General features: G+C 25.4%; 1 protein-coding gene across 1 annotated transcript; it reads right to left on the bottom strand.

The window, feature by feature from the left end:
• Positions 1 to 8,379: 8,379 nt before the first annotated feature.
• Positions 8,380 to 15,776, bottom strand: LOC114129632 (vang-like protein 2). The gene is made up of 9 exons (XM_027994433.2): positions 15,583 to 15,776; positions 15,224 to 15,355; positions 15,011 to 15,152; positions 13,660 to 13,873; positions 12,431 to 12,688; positions 11,562 to 11,713; positions 10,390 to 10,774; positions 10,084 to 10,292; positions 8,380 to 9,999 (listed from the first exon to the last, which is right to left on the bottom strand). Exons 2-9 carry the CDS (start codon positions 15,325 to 15,327, stop codon positions 9,781 to 9,783), a joined length of 1,683 nt encoding a protein of 560 aa, XP_027850234.2. The 5' UTR covers positions 15,328 to 15,355; positions 15,583 to 15,776; the 3' UTR covers positions 8,380 to 9,780.
• Positions 15,777 to 16,319: the final 543 nt, after the last annotated feature.

The raw sequence follows: 16,319 nt of genomic DNA, 5'->3' as shown, positions 1-16,319 counted from the left end.
GTTTAATATATGGCGTACGGATACTAAAACAATACAATATATATTTTTAATCATCATCATTGTTATTATTGTTCACCGACAACAAAAACAAAAAAAAATGACTGGACGAAAATCGTCTCTGCGACGGTGAAATTGTTATCGTTAATTCGATACCGCATTATTATTATTATTATCATCAATATATTTATATAATGTTATGTATATTATTATACGACGCTTGTGTAAGTATGAACCTACGAACGAGTATTATATACCTAATAATCCCTCCGGATTTATCGCCCTCGCTCGACGCTGTTATCCTACGATTAACAGGCAAGTGTCGTTTTTCCGGCGCAAATTTTAATTAATTTCGAACGCGATGTACATTTCCGTTTATTGTATATACATATTTCTCGAAGAAATATGTATAAACCATATGATATATTGTGTATATATTATTATTATTATAGTATTCATCGTTCGGTTTAAATCATTTGTGAAATTCAACGCCTGCAGTGACGTTTACCCTCTCTCGTATGCCGGCGCGCGCAGTATATATATATTTTGCACAAGGACCTGTTCGTGTGGCTCATTGAAACGACAAAAAAATGAAAAAAATAAAAATACCGTCCTTGTTTTATGGGGTGCGCTAATTAGGTTGACAGAATTCCGAGGGTTCTCGTATCAAAGGTTCATAAACGCGACGCCGCTACCGCCAAAAATGCAGTAAAATGGAAAAAAAAATATATAATAGTAATAATAAAAAAAAATAACTGGTTTCTTTATATTATATTCGTCTTTTTTTAACCGTCCGGTTATTTAACTTTAAAACAATTTTTGCTGTGCTAAAACCTCGTGAAGTAAATATTATTAAAACGTTATAATATTATATTGCATAAAATAATAGTTGTAGGTTGTAGATAAGATATAATTGGATTAAAGTTTTTAAATTTGGTTTCACTTTATCATCATGAGTGATTTACATTTTTTAACAAAAGAATCCAATTATAAAGTATAAATCGTTTGTGCCAGTTTTTTGCGCAAAGGTTTTTTTTCAATATTTAGATTTTTAATTAGTATATTTTGTTGTTACAATTTAATAATTATAATATTGGTATGAAATTATGTATGTATACAGGTCTTTTTATCTAATGGCTAACGGTAATGAATAATGATGCTATACCTTTACATTTTATATACAAAACATAGTATGATAATTAAATGATATCTCTTTGACAATCTGCAGTCTATCTGTTAAAATTAAATGTAATAGAATAGATATATTATACTATATGCGTATGCTGAAATTCAAAATGAATAAAATTTAAAAAATTTTAAGACAAATGAAATGTTTTTTAATCGCATATATTTTAATTTTAACTAATGGAGATAATATTGTTTTTTGGTATCTTTAAAAATTAACTAAGACTTTCGTTAAGAAAAATTAATTTATAATTATTATAAACAAAACATTAACCCAGTAAACTAATTTATGGTTAACACATCTATTAAAATCCAAATGGATAGGAGAAAACATTTCTTCACATAGATGATAGGTACCTATATAAAATATTATGTTAAGTATGATGTATATATTGTATTTACTATTTTAAGTTGATTTTGTCGGTAATTTATTATAGTTACTACTAATATTTATTTGTAATATTATAACGTAATAGTTTATAATAATTAATAATACAATATAATATAACTGTAAATTGTAATAGGTACAAGTTAAAACAAAAAAATCATTTTTATTCTAACAAATAAGAATGGTGGTTATACTAGGTATATTACACACTATAAACACTCATGCGAAATTGTGGCTTAACTTTCTAATACCTATAAATTGAACAACCAATTAGGATTAGGGGATGTTTTTGCTATCTACACTAGATACGAGTATAGAGGCCATCAATAATTCAAGGCAGCCTTACGCTATCGAGCACCATATTATTAGAACTATTTCCAAACTATAATGATAACCAATGGTATTGAATAAATATAAATTATAATATATCTAAGCGTTTCTTGTGCAGTCGTCTACAATTAATATATCGACGATTACGCTTTATATATTCGCAATTTGCTAAATTGTATTGTATCATGAATGACAATTATTAATTAATATTGACTATTGTTAAAAGTGATTTGACACTTCGATATGTTTCTAAACGTTCACGAAGTGTTTCACATCCAAACACGATACATTTTACTGAAAACTGAAACTATTATAAGATATAATTCTCGAGAATAATAAAATAAAATTTTTATTGTAAATATTGTAAATATTTCATTTTAGAAAATATCTGTAATTAATAAATATATAGCAGACAATAGGCGAAAAATATACAAAAAAAAAGTTTACATACTCTCGCCTAAGACTATTGAAGCATTACTTACGTTTATTCTTGTTATATTTTAAAACTCATATTTTTTATTATTAATTAAGTATATATTATATACATATAATCAAATATATAATATTATATTTATATCAAAAGGAATATTCAAGTCCCAAGAGGGAAAGCGGAGGCGATGAATCATTTAATCATTTTCTCCCTCATAATTACTCCTGTATTATACCTAACTAGTTCTATATTTTATAGAAATATATGCGTTAATTAACGAACAAATAATGCGAATATACCTACTTAAATAGTAGGTGTACGTGCGAAATACATAATGATTTTTCAATTTGCAGATGTTCAGTAAGATGTGTTATGATATAATATAATACAATAATATACAGTCCACACAAATACCTGCTGTCAGGCATCAGGAAGATGGTATTCAGCTTGTAGCTAATTGTTTTCTACTATATACGTATAACAGTTTCTAAGTTTTTGAGAAAATGATTAGTTATGATATATATATATATACACACCTAACACTCGAGTACTTACTGTGTTGTGCTCGTAAATGCGTCATATATATATATATATATAATATACATATATATTATGTACGTTTCACTAATGGATTCTTTTTTTTTTATTAAAAACCATTAAAGTCGAAACTTAATGATTAAATGTCTTTTACCCTTCTGTACAAGTATATATATATATATATATATATATAGATATATACCTATATATATATTATACCTTTATATATGTTTTCCGATTTCAACTTTGGTCCACGATAAAGTTTCTTTGCAGACTTCATATCGACCATTATATATATATATATAAATTGTACTTGGTAGATTGGTTGACTAGAAGTTCTATAATACTTATACCGTCCACGTGCATTCGAAATTATTTCAATTTCGTATTATAATATATTAAATATTTTTTTATCAGTCCTTCCGGGTAGTACGGTCCGTTATTATTACTCCCTCGTACATACATTTTACTTCTACAATAAGTATGTATGATCCGTATCATTGTATACAGTGAAAAACTTACTCAGACGGAAAAAAAAATACAAGTGTAAGAAATAATTGTACACAACACACGTTATAGTATTATTGTATATTATACCTATACCTATATAATACATGAACGCCGCACTTGTATAATATTATAACTGTGTTTATAAAGTTTATATAGGTACTTATACTATATACCATATTAATACATACATAAGGATTTGAGAGTTGGTTTTTTTATCGTCTAATATGACAGAACGGCGTTACAATCGTATATACATGAAAAAACTGCTATCTCTTTTCAAAGCCGCCACCATTTTTTCGGTGTGATCTGGATTTCACTATTAATTACAAAGGTACATATTTTATACTGTACAGGATGTTCAATGTGTAAATGACTGTAGCAATGTCCTTAAACCTCATTATACTCATGGCACATTTAAATTTTAAACTATTATTTATTTTTTGCAACTCACATATGTTTAAAAAAAATTGATAGGTATTTGATATTACTACTAATTTTTTTTTTTATATTAAAATTTCTGATTAATTCATTTTTCATTTCATTTAATTCATAAAATTGAACGAAATACATTTTTATTAATAATTTATTATAATATATTTTTTGATATTAATTAAAAGTATACGTAGTATTCAAATACGAAATTTACGCAACTCAAGATTAAGTCGGAATCAATGGTTATAAGGACCACTGGATTATAACGTTTTACTCTGAGGCTATTTTGTAACCTTTGATATCTTGCATAATGCATATTGATAAAGACCATACAATAACATGCATATTCGAAAGTATGCTTCATTATAATAATTCTTCCTCCATATTTTAGGAACAATACATATCTTTTGACATTCTGAAACGTACACATTATAAATAGGTACATTGCTAATTGCTATTCAATTGAACACTATATAAATTGATTTAATAGAATATTTATTTTTTATCCTATTTACAACTTATAATAAGAGCCAATATAGGTATATAATTACAACTATATATTATATTGTCTATCAATGAAAATTTCATTGTCAGATGCCTATAATATATTGTATAATATATAATATATAAATATTTGTAATTTATATTATACGATATTGGCACAAGTATGGGGTGCATCAAATATATATATATTTATAGAAACCACTCGAAAGAATTTAATTTTAAATGATCATACGCAAGGTATATTATATTATGGTGTACGACATATTATGAAACTTGATAAAATAATAATAGCATAGCTATTTTTTTATTTTAAATTTATTTGATTTTAGATACTGGCAAGGAATGTATTGGTTTTAGAATATTGTGAATTTATTTTTAATCGATCCGAGTACAAGCACTCGTGTTATTAAATAATATAAATATAAAACAATATACGATATATATTATAAATAATATAATATACAATATACATATAAAGTTACAAACAATAATAACATTTAGGAAGTTGATTTAAAAACTTCTACATAATAAGAAGAAAAAAAATGATCAACACCAATAACACTATAACAGAGAGGAATACATGAGAGAATATGTATAATAAGTAGGACAGATTCACAGATGACTTGCAATATTTACATATTTATTTTATATTTGTATACAGCTATAAAAATAACCAAATTGTAGACTATATAGTAAAAATCGCGTTTTTCCTAGTAGTGTTGTGAGTGGAGCTCGAATGCATTTTCTGGTGATAGACAAAAAAAGATATTTTATGAGATAAAAGTACATATAGCCTTATCAATGTGGTACTATGTAGATAATGTTAAGTTCACAGTGAAAAATCTTCAATTAATAAAATAATAATATGTTCGATAAAAATAATACTTTTCATTAATTTAAAAACCCTAGGTAGCAAAATAACAATATTATAACATTATAATAAAGTTACAGCCGTAATAAGTAATATTTATATCCACTCATTAACTATTAATTGAATTTAAATACATTACAATTTATAATAATATAATTGTATTATTATTTAGCAAGTTTGAAAATATTGCAATAATAACATTTCAAACATAACATTTTTATAATTACATAAAAATAAATCATATTATTATTAATAATAATAATGTAACTACTCGTATGTAAGTGCATATTTGGTAATTTTTTAATAAGCATGTATTTATTAAAGAATATGAAAAAGATTAAGTGGTTTCCATTTGAAAATTAAACATTCGAAGCTTAAATTATAATATACAAAAATAAAAAACCAGAAGTATTAATTATTATAATTTATAATAGTTGAGAACGCTGTATAGAATATTTAAAAATACAAAATAGTAGTATAATCCAAATTCATAAATGTTGACTGTTGAGTACCCTATACGCCTATGCACGTCATTATTTTATGAAATAAAAATATGTCGGCAGAATAATACGTTATTCAGGATTTTATAGGTATACATATAATATTATAATATAATACGTAAACAATAAAATTGAATACTAAAAAAAAAAACAATAGTCATTATCCTTGGCCGAGTTGAAAAAACGGCTGAAAAAAAACTGTATAAACGTGTCTGCTCATTAAATTGTTGGTGTGTGAAACATTTAGCCAATTAGAATGGATTTTCGTTTTGGCGCAAAAAGCACACGCTGTATATTTATATATTATTATATTGTTTTATGTTCTTTTTCGTTTTTTTTTTACACAACATCATGAAAGAAGAGTAGCTATTATAGCAATATTTTTTACTTTTAAATCTTGAAAATCGGCTTGTCAAATTGATTAATTGACTATTGTCGAACGATTCCTAATTGGCTATAGTCCCTGAGACATTGTGCACCATACGGAGACAAGCATATGGGATTGCTATTGTAATACATAATATTATATTGTACCATCACAGACTATATGAAATATATAACTTATATTTCATATTGTATATTCCGTGCAAGTATTATAATATTATGTCAAATAGGTATAACATGCGGCCCATATTTTTCTAATTTCTTGGAATGCCCAAAATCTTGAAAATAATGAATTCAAGCAAGAAAAAAATTTCTTCATACAATTTGTTAAGAAGATGTGACGTCTGCTGACTGCTTTTGCTGCCAAATTGTCACCGTCTTACAAAAGTACATCGTAGACATTTTGCGTTTATACCAAAACCAATTTTGCGATGTTATATAGTCGGCTTTATATAATACATATTAGTTAGAATAAATTGACCAATAGCCAAACTTAAAGGTATATGACTATATGAGTATAAATATCGTCTGTGTTTTAGGTTTTGAATATTGATTTTCTGTGATATTTTAATTTTGAAATATTTTATAAGTACCTACCTACAACAGTACAACATACTTATGTAAGAATAGATATCAAAATACTTATATTTCGTTAAAAAATCAACATATATGATGTATTACAATATATCAACTACAAACACAGTTGATATTGTTCTTACCTTTCAGTATAGACACTATTTAGTAGCTATAATATATAATAGGTCGATTTAGTTCAACAGTTTAACATGAGAGGTAACAAAACAAAATTGTTTTTGCTGATCGTAAATTTAATATTGTGAATGTTCATAAGACGGAGACGAGTGTGACGGAGGTAGGTAATCATAATAAATTATATTTTTAAAATAAATTATATTCTTATTATCGAAAATCAATTTAAAAAGTTATAAAATGATAACTTCTGCATTTTAACAATTAGATATTAATGAAAAAATAAAATGTCGACGAATTATAATATTATATGATATACTATACCATGGACTTACTATAAATGTACACCCTTTTTTTTATTTTCCTGTTTCATTGACTCATCGTTTACAATGTCACGAGGACATGGGGTACTCGAGCTTCGCAGCACCCCGACAGACGGTTACAACACATGGATTATTGTCATATCAATATGTCATTTTAACTTCATTGAAAATGGTTTATGGACTATAGTTGACTATCGTTAACGAGTATAGTCGTATAGATAATATAATTATATTGCAGACTACTTGTTTGGGCTTCAGTAACCGAAATTACGAAATCCCCCGCAAATGGACAGATGGTAATAACTCGACGGCTATAACACGTAATAAATCCTACAAAATAAATGTTATACAAATATAAATTTTTTGACATTATATTATTATGCATATTGTTGTACATTCATTTTGATATTATAATACATATTCGCCTGAGATAGGTAATTAGGTACTAGTTTGATCAGTGATGGCAGCGCTAGTTTAAGTGACACATAATAATACGCAATAAAATGTCTCAACTCTTAACTTCGTGCGCAGTTTAACACTATCAAATAACTATTTATTGAAAATTGATTAATAATATTATTTATATTTTATAAATTCAAATACCTTATATAGTACCAAAACTACCAAATATAGTGAAATATAATCCTATAACTAAAGGCCCCAAATTACCATGGGCTCTACTGGTCTATTTACCTATAGGTATTGTTTATAATTTATCCAAAAATTGGTGTTTCTTTCAAATTCTATCCAAAGCATTACAACAAAAATATCTTTTAATGATTTATTGGGTCATTCAATTTGTATGACTTTTTTAATATTTATATTTGATTAATAGGTTATGGATACCAGTAAATTACAAATTAAAAATAAAATAATTTATACACATTTTTTTTTTAATATTTCATATTAAATTATTAACATTTCATGTTACATTAATATGTTTTTAATAAGTTTATAATTATCACGTATACACTATACATACGTTACATACGTTACATTTGGGACTTATAATTAAAACTTAAATATAATTTGGTATAAAACAAATGTTGAAATATGTATAAATAAAAAAAATTGCACTACAAAAATGTATTATATTAAATAATAATGTCATTAGTTAACTAGGTTTATAATTCATATATTGAGTAAAAATAATCTTATCAATAAATTTAGAATAGATTTTTTGTGCGTATAAAAACTCACCCATTCAACCCAAAAACAATATTGAGTACCATAATAATTTTATAAAACAGGTACTAAATGTAGGCTGATTAAATACAATAATAAATTTTTATCTCTATTAAAATAATAACTTAAAATATAAAAAGTTATAAAAATAAAAAAATAACTAAATTAAATGAGTAATAAAATTTCAAAGTATAAAATATAATAGTAATAAAATTTAAGATGAAATAATACTGAAAATAAAATTGTGGTAAAAATATCTTGACACATTGCAAGGAATATAAATTAAATGTTTGGACCATTATGGCAATATTGTAATAAAAAAAATATGTATATGGCCCCGATGAATTGAGCTTTAAGATATTACAATTGATATTTCGATAGAAAAAATAATTTTATTTTATTTAACAGTCTTTTTAAAATAATATAATTTTTTTTTATAAATCATTCAAAATTATGTGTTTAAAATCAAATAATATCTTGGAAGAATATCTAATTTTTACTAATTTATCAAGATAAAGTAAAAAAATGCAGATCAATCAGACCTATACTACATACATATATAAATGTATATTGTATATAGCAGTGGTTCTTAACCTTTTGTAGATCACAGATCCCCTTACCAATCTTTTTCGAATACCTTTTTTTTACATTTCGTGGTAATAAGTAAAATTATAATAAATGTTTTATATTATAATTACATAAGTAGACATAACAATACATACAGATTTAAAATTATATCTTGTCACAACATATTAAAGCTGCTGTGGTCCCCAGGGGCTGCTAACCACAGGTTAAGAACCGCTGATAGATGATAGATAACTAATAATTTAAATGTACCTAATCAATTGTTGAAAATAAGCAGATAAAGATGTGTTACACAATATGCCTTAATACTATGATAGTTATATATGAGGTATGTTCCAAAAGTAAGTGTATTAAATTAATTGGTATGCACATCATGAAAACATAAAGCTATAAAATATCAGGAAATCAGATAAATGCTATTGAGTTATAAAAATTCTAAATCCAATGCAAAGATATTGAACAATGCACAATAAAATGTTTGGAAATCTAAAAATTTTGCTAATAAAAAGTTTGAAAAATTCAATTGCATCTTATGTATATACTACATATTTGATTTTAATGCATACCGCACACAAAGTTCATTAATAATTTTCACTTAATTGCTTTTATCATGCACCTGCTAACATACCATTTTTAGTTTATGAGTGTTTAGCCAAAAACAATATAACTAGAAATTGAACCACAGTAAGACCACCTAAGAGTAACACTTAGAAAAAGAAAACTAGTAATTATATAGAAACATATTATATTCTAAATTTATAAGAAAAAAGATAATACACTTAATTTTGAAGCATACCTAATATACTGTTAAAAAATTAAGTAGTTTACACTCAATTAAATTTGAAGACTAGAAAATACATTGAATCTTGGTCTGTCAAGTCTAATAGTATATGTTAAAAATAATAAAACATTTAGACAGAAGTTTCAGAGTTCAGCTTAAGAACAAATCTATTTGATTTTGGATTAATAACTTCCTCTATAATACTGAAATGGGGAAGTTTATGTACTGTACACAAAAGTGAAAGATCATTTTGTCGTAGTTGAAACACAGTTCCGTCTTTGAGTGCTCGAGTCAATAATTCATTACAAATTAATGACCAAGATTGAAGTGATTTTTGTTCTTTTTCATTCTAAAAAAAAATAATACAAAAATATGTTTGTAAAAAATTATAATGACAAAAATAATGAATAAATTATTTAATCTAAAAAGTTACTTGTAATACAGGAGATGCACTCAAGTAAGGTTCCAAGAATGCTTTTGGTGAAGCATCATGAGTTAAACATAAGGCAAGGTGAGACAAAATTGACTCTACAGTATGCCTTGGCTGTTGTCTAGTTACTCTTAAATACTTTTGAAGAGATCGTGCAATAGTTGGGAAAACAGCTTGAGCAGCTTCATAAGGATCCATGGCAGAACCGCCACCTTAGAACAAAAGGTTAGTTACTTATGATTTATAAGTCATAACTTATAAACATTATGTAAAAAAAAAAAGGCATAATATTAAATGTAAAATAATTACCAGGATCATGATGTGATCGTTTGACATGGGTGAATGCTTCTTCAGCAGCTGTTAAGAGCCTAGCTCTTCGCTTCTTAACTCTTCGTTCATAGTCATGTTCTTCATAGAACCGTTCGTTATGACTTGAATCTCGACGTCTAGCATGACCATTCATTGTACCTCTTGATTGACTCATTTGGAGCGTGTTACTTCCAATACCCTCAATATCATAAAATTTAAAGCTAGAAGCATTTTTTTTAGATTTGGAGACGGGTAAACGTTCTAAGTATGGATTGTATATCGAAAATTCAGTATAATATCGTTCAAGAACCCAAACAGCAGCACGTTGAATGCTTAATTGACCAATAGGATATGATCGACTTTCACCATCAGGACTCCTAACAACCTATAATTTATGATAAGAATTTAAATATATTATAAAATAAATAGATAGAATGCAAATTAATTTTTTTTTGTCATTACAACTTAATGCATTCTTACTTATTTTGTTTTAAACATTATCACCAACTATTATTTATACATTACAATTATTATTTTTTTTTACCTTTGTAACAATTAAAAGTACTTAGGTAGTACGACATTGGCAATAACAAATATTATACCTACTCAATAATGTTGACTAAATGTTTACACCAAAACAAAGGTTCAGTTTCAAATAAAGAATAAAATAATAATTATCATCATTTTAAGCTATTTCAAGAGGTTTTCTATTATCACAATAAATGCATAGACTAATACCCCACACAATATAGAATAATACTGTATAAATGAAGCATCTCATCAGTCTATTACAATACGACATAAATTCACCAAATCACATAACTTCTCTAAATTTAATCTATCTATCTATCACACAAATAAATAAATTATTAGATTATTTAGTTCAAATTAAACTAAGTTATGTATACAAAATACTTTTTCAAATTAGTTAATAGAACATATACATATTAATATTGATTTACTTTTATAAAATACAAAAGAGACATTTAAAAAAAAATGATTTATACGAAGGGATCTATTTAAGTGTTTATACTTAATAATTAAAAATTTTAAAATCCAACTTTTTTTAAAAATATATTATTTTACATAATTTTATGTTTTAAGAACTAATTTATGTAGTAATAGGCAACACATAAAACGAGCATATGTTACTTAATTTATTTAATAAATACCTTGATATAGAAAACTGGCTGAAGATGTCTTATTTCCATTAACACTATGGCAACATAATGAATACAAAGTAGACAATCACATAGCGAAGAAGAATAAGACACCAAGGCACGATATTCAAGTAGATCTTCACCTGTAGCTGTCGCTCGTACTCCTGAAAAATAAAATATTCTGTGAAATACATTTTATATTTTATAACTTATAAGCAAGTAAAATAAATAGAAATCTTAAAAAACACTAAATTAATATTAATAACATATACGTTATGACTTCTAGAATAAGCTAAGTAAAGGAGTGTTTTATAAAACTTTTTGATTTTTATCTCATTTGGATAGTAAAATAAATTATAATATTTTCTATTTTTTTTTTTTTTATCAGAACTTCTATATTTCTAGTACATTTGGACAATTTAAATCTGTTACTGAAAATAACTATCGATAAATTACCATTAATAGTATTTTGTAGTTATCAAAAATCATTATGAAAAATATTAATCCTACCTACATCTGAAATAAAAATAAATATTTTAAAAATTAAGCTGTTCTAATAACTAGTATATTTAATACTAGATATTTAGTTTACAAAATTCCATAATAATTAAAAGCATTAAATTTAACATGTGAAAATTTTCTAATACAAGTTCTTACACAACTTTGAACTCTACTCAGATTTTATGTTCAAGTTTAAGATAAGAAAAGTAGTATTTTTCTTTGTGAACACAATATTTAAATGTATTTCTATTATATATATATAATAAGAATGTATATTTTTAATGTGATTGTTTCATAAAGAAATGGTTAGGGTTTCTTGATTTTAAAAATACATATTATACAATTAAAATTTTTATTGAGTAATAAAATTCAAAACTTACCCTCCGTGACTTGAACTACATAAAAAAGCCAAAAAATACCACAGCAAATTGATACTAATGCTAAGACAATTGCTCTAAAAACATGAATACGGGGCATGGTTGCTTTCACTGGACGTAGGAAAATTGCCCATGACGCCACAGCCAATAAAAACATTTTGAATGCTAATGAAACTAATACTCCTTTACATTCTGCACCACAATTTAATAGGGTTTCTCTTTGTTGAGGGCTAAGATTTGTAGCTGCAGGACTAAAAACACCTATTTAAAAGAATAACAATATTAATTTAATTTAATATTTATATTATATTAGAATGTATAAATGACATTTGGGAGGTGGGTGCATGAGGATGCACTTGCATCCATGCTAATTTTTCTGTGGGGGTAAAAGTATCATTTTGCTCCCACAAACAACAAGTCAGAAATATTATTTTTAATAGGTAAAATAATTAATGTAATACATTTTAAGTAATAATCATGTTAAATTATAGACTAGTTTAATAATTTATATAAATAATATAAATAATGACAAAATTATTTAAAATGTTCAAATTATCTATTACTTTTCAAAATTTTTTTTAAATTTTTTAATCATGTATAGACTTAAATTTTCTACGAAAATCCTAAAATAACAGTAATAAATCATTATTATTTCATATTATAGTACATTTATATTTATTTGTAAATAATTAACTGTTATTATTTATGTTGAAAAATACCTTACAATATACTAATATATTTATTAATAACCAATTACATTAAATAAATTTAAAAAAAAATGTCTTATAGGTACACACCTAATGCCAAATAAGTTTAATGTAGGTAAGTACCTACATAATTGTATTGGTCTTAACTTCTAGTAATTTTAATAGTGATTTGATGACTTAATATAGAATTTTAATTTGATAAAATCTTAATTATCATGCAGTAGTGATGGTAAAATATTAGAAAGAAATTGGAGTAAATCATTATAAGAGATCACATCCACATGAGTTTTTACCAACTGCTACATATGTGTTATAATTATAATAATTGTTTTTATTTCTAAATGTTTTTAGAATAAAAAAAAATTAAAATTATGAAATTATATTTGATGGCTTAACACTACTACACAGGTATCCAAAGTTTATGTTAATGTATTAAACAAAAGTAAAAAAAGATGAAATTTGGCTTATAAGAGTAAGCATACTAACAAATATAAAATATTTAATAACATGTTAAGAATACATTACCTAATTTTGGTAAAACTAGCATAGCTAACGGGCTAAGAAAAGCGACTAGAGACAAAAGCCCAGTCAAGGTAGTAGCTATATAACGATGGCACAATATTGGAAAAGCACTTTTTTGCTCGGTATCAGGCCATAGAGCACCCATTTCTTCCATCGATCCAGACTGTACTGAAGTATTACCAGTAATTGCTGTAGTGTTTTCACCCCAATTTTCATCCTAAATATAAAAACATAATAAAATGTTAAACATATAAAATCATTATAATAATTTATCAGTAATACCTATTATTAATGAATAAAAAAAACAAGATATATATATACCTATATGTTTATATATTTTTAAAGAATTATATAATCTAAACAAAATGACACAATAAACATGTATGAAGAAAGTGGGAAAAAAATAACATGAAATTACTTGTTTAGGAAGTCGCCAAATAGTAATACTTCGTTTGAAAGTGAAAAAAGGAAGAGAAAAACATACTAAAACCAACTGACTTAAACCAAAAGATATCTACATAATTTTCTTCCCAGAAAGTATCAAGGTATTTTATTTTCTGATAGGAGAGTTTTCACGATTATCTAAAAGAATCACTTTTAAAATACTCTAATTGTTTTAATATCACTCATCATAAAAGGTCTGATATAAAATGTAGTGTTAGTGATTGTATATGGTGTAATATTCTGGTAAGTATAGATTTGTCTTTTAACAGTTTATTATAATTCTTCATTTAAAATAGCAAGGTTTAGGTGACATTGCAAATTAAACAAAGCTATTAAGAAGCATGTGTTGTCTCTGTCTTACTAGTATACATCATAGCAAATTAGCGTTCAGCAGAACACATTATATGAAGTTAGCTTTAGTATTAGAGTAAATTTACCTTTAATCAAATTTAAAGGTAAGAATATTATCTAAGAAATGTCATATGCTTTCATGGATATTATCATTTTAGAGTGAGTTATAGCTATAAACTATTACAACATTAAAATGTAAAATATTAATACATAAATATTTTAATGTTTAAAATAGTATTACTAATTAGATGCAATAAGAAATGCTTAATTTCTTTAATATGTTATTAAAGTTCATTAAACTATGAAAATGTTTAAGATGATTTAAAGTTAACAAAAACAAGCAGAGTAAATTGTGTTATGATATTGATCAAGTTTAATAGTTTTATAACAACATAAGTATTGCATTGACTTAGGCACCTAAATTATACATAGGAATGAAAAATGAATAAATTTATGTTGGATAATAAGAAACTAATAACTAATACTAGAACAAATTAAAGACAAAAAAATAATTTATTATTATTAATATTATATTTGTAATATTAACATGAATAATTACTTGAGGTAATATTTGTACTTCAACAACATCTTGTCCATCTCTTGTATCATCTAACATCACAGTAGTTTGATATGGTGCCATAGTTGTTTCGTATGGATTATTTAAACTATCAGAATATTTGCGAGCAGTTCGAGTATTGTTTCTACACAATATAAAGATGTTAAAAATGATTTAAAACTATAAGCTGTGAAGTAAGAAACTAAAAAAACTTACTTATAACTGTTAGATCTGTGATTACCACTAGATTTTAGTGTGTGACTCTTGTATTTGGATTTGGAACTGTACTCACTCATGGACCTTATAGACTCGGTGTCCATAATGACAACCCAATGTCTTGCACATCACCTGTAAACAGTAAATCTAAAAGGTAAAATTATAGACCTCTAGAAAATCAATAAAAATCTCACACACCGTTAAAAATGTCAAATTCTATAATAATTTTTAAAATATTTTCATTAGGGTACATTAAATGTTATGGTAACACAGGAAATATTAATAATGGGAAACGATAAATCAATTTTACTATTATTATTAAAATAAAAAACTAGAAGGTATGAGAAAAAAATAATTACCCTTTATTTATAAACATAATTCGATCTTTGTCTGTGCGACTGTGCTGTGTACGGTGCACTCATACAGTTATACACATACTTTTTAGTAATTTGTATTCGTAACTATTTTCAATTTTGTTTACATCCGTCATCTAGCCATGATAAATTATGTATCTTGTCCACAGTCCTGTAGAGCTACAAGCGTATAATGACCCTAAGTACGTGACGATATCACGATTGATATTTGTTGTAGGTTATGCTCGTTGTAAAGACATTTCACGTTGTATCTACTGACACCCTGCTGATAGCAGTTGTTCTGGAAATCCAGTATCCCATTATCATCGTCATCCATAAATCATAATATTATTATTTATATTATTATGTTTTTTATTTTTACCACATCACTATTGATTACCATATAGCTTAGTAAAAAATACTTTGATAATGGTAAATACAAAATGCAGTTACAAATATAAACATTAAAAAATATTCACAATAAATTTCCAAAGAACAAATTCGAATACTTGGCATGTATATTTAAACACTTCTTTTAGTTGTTCACTTGTACAAAAAAAAATTAATTGTGTAATTTTTTATTTAAAATGTTACGTAATGTACTTATATGTGTATAAAATGTAATGTACTAAAAATATTATATAGATATGCTATGATATGTATGTATCATTATAATATAGAACTTTGTACTACCTATAACTTAGGAAAAATTTGCTATACTTATTTTAACTTTGAAATACCAC

Source organism: Aphis gossypii, chromosome 1 (assembly GCF_020184175.1).
Source record: "Aphis gossypii isolate Hap1 chromosome 1, ASM2018417v2, whole genome shotgun sequence".
Classification (NCBI taxonomy): Eukaryota; Metazoa; Arthropoda; class Insecta; order Hemiptera; family Aphididae; genus Aphis; species Aphis gossypii.
This window is presented reverse-complemented; position numbering and strand designations above follow the sequence as displayed.

Coding starts and splice junctions, on each gene's coding strand:
- LOC114129632 (XM_027994433.2), bottom strand. CDS start 15,327: ATGGACACCGAGTCTATAAGGTCCATGAGTGAGTACAGTTCCAAATCC. Junction 15,153..15,223: donor CACAGATCTAACAGTTATAA/GTAAGTTTTTTT, acceptor TATATTGTGTAG/AAACAATACTCGAACTGCTC. Junction 11,714..12,430: donor TGTAGTTCAAGTCACGGAGG/GTAAGTTTTGAA, acceptor TTTATTTTTCAG/GAGTACGAGCGACAGCTACA.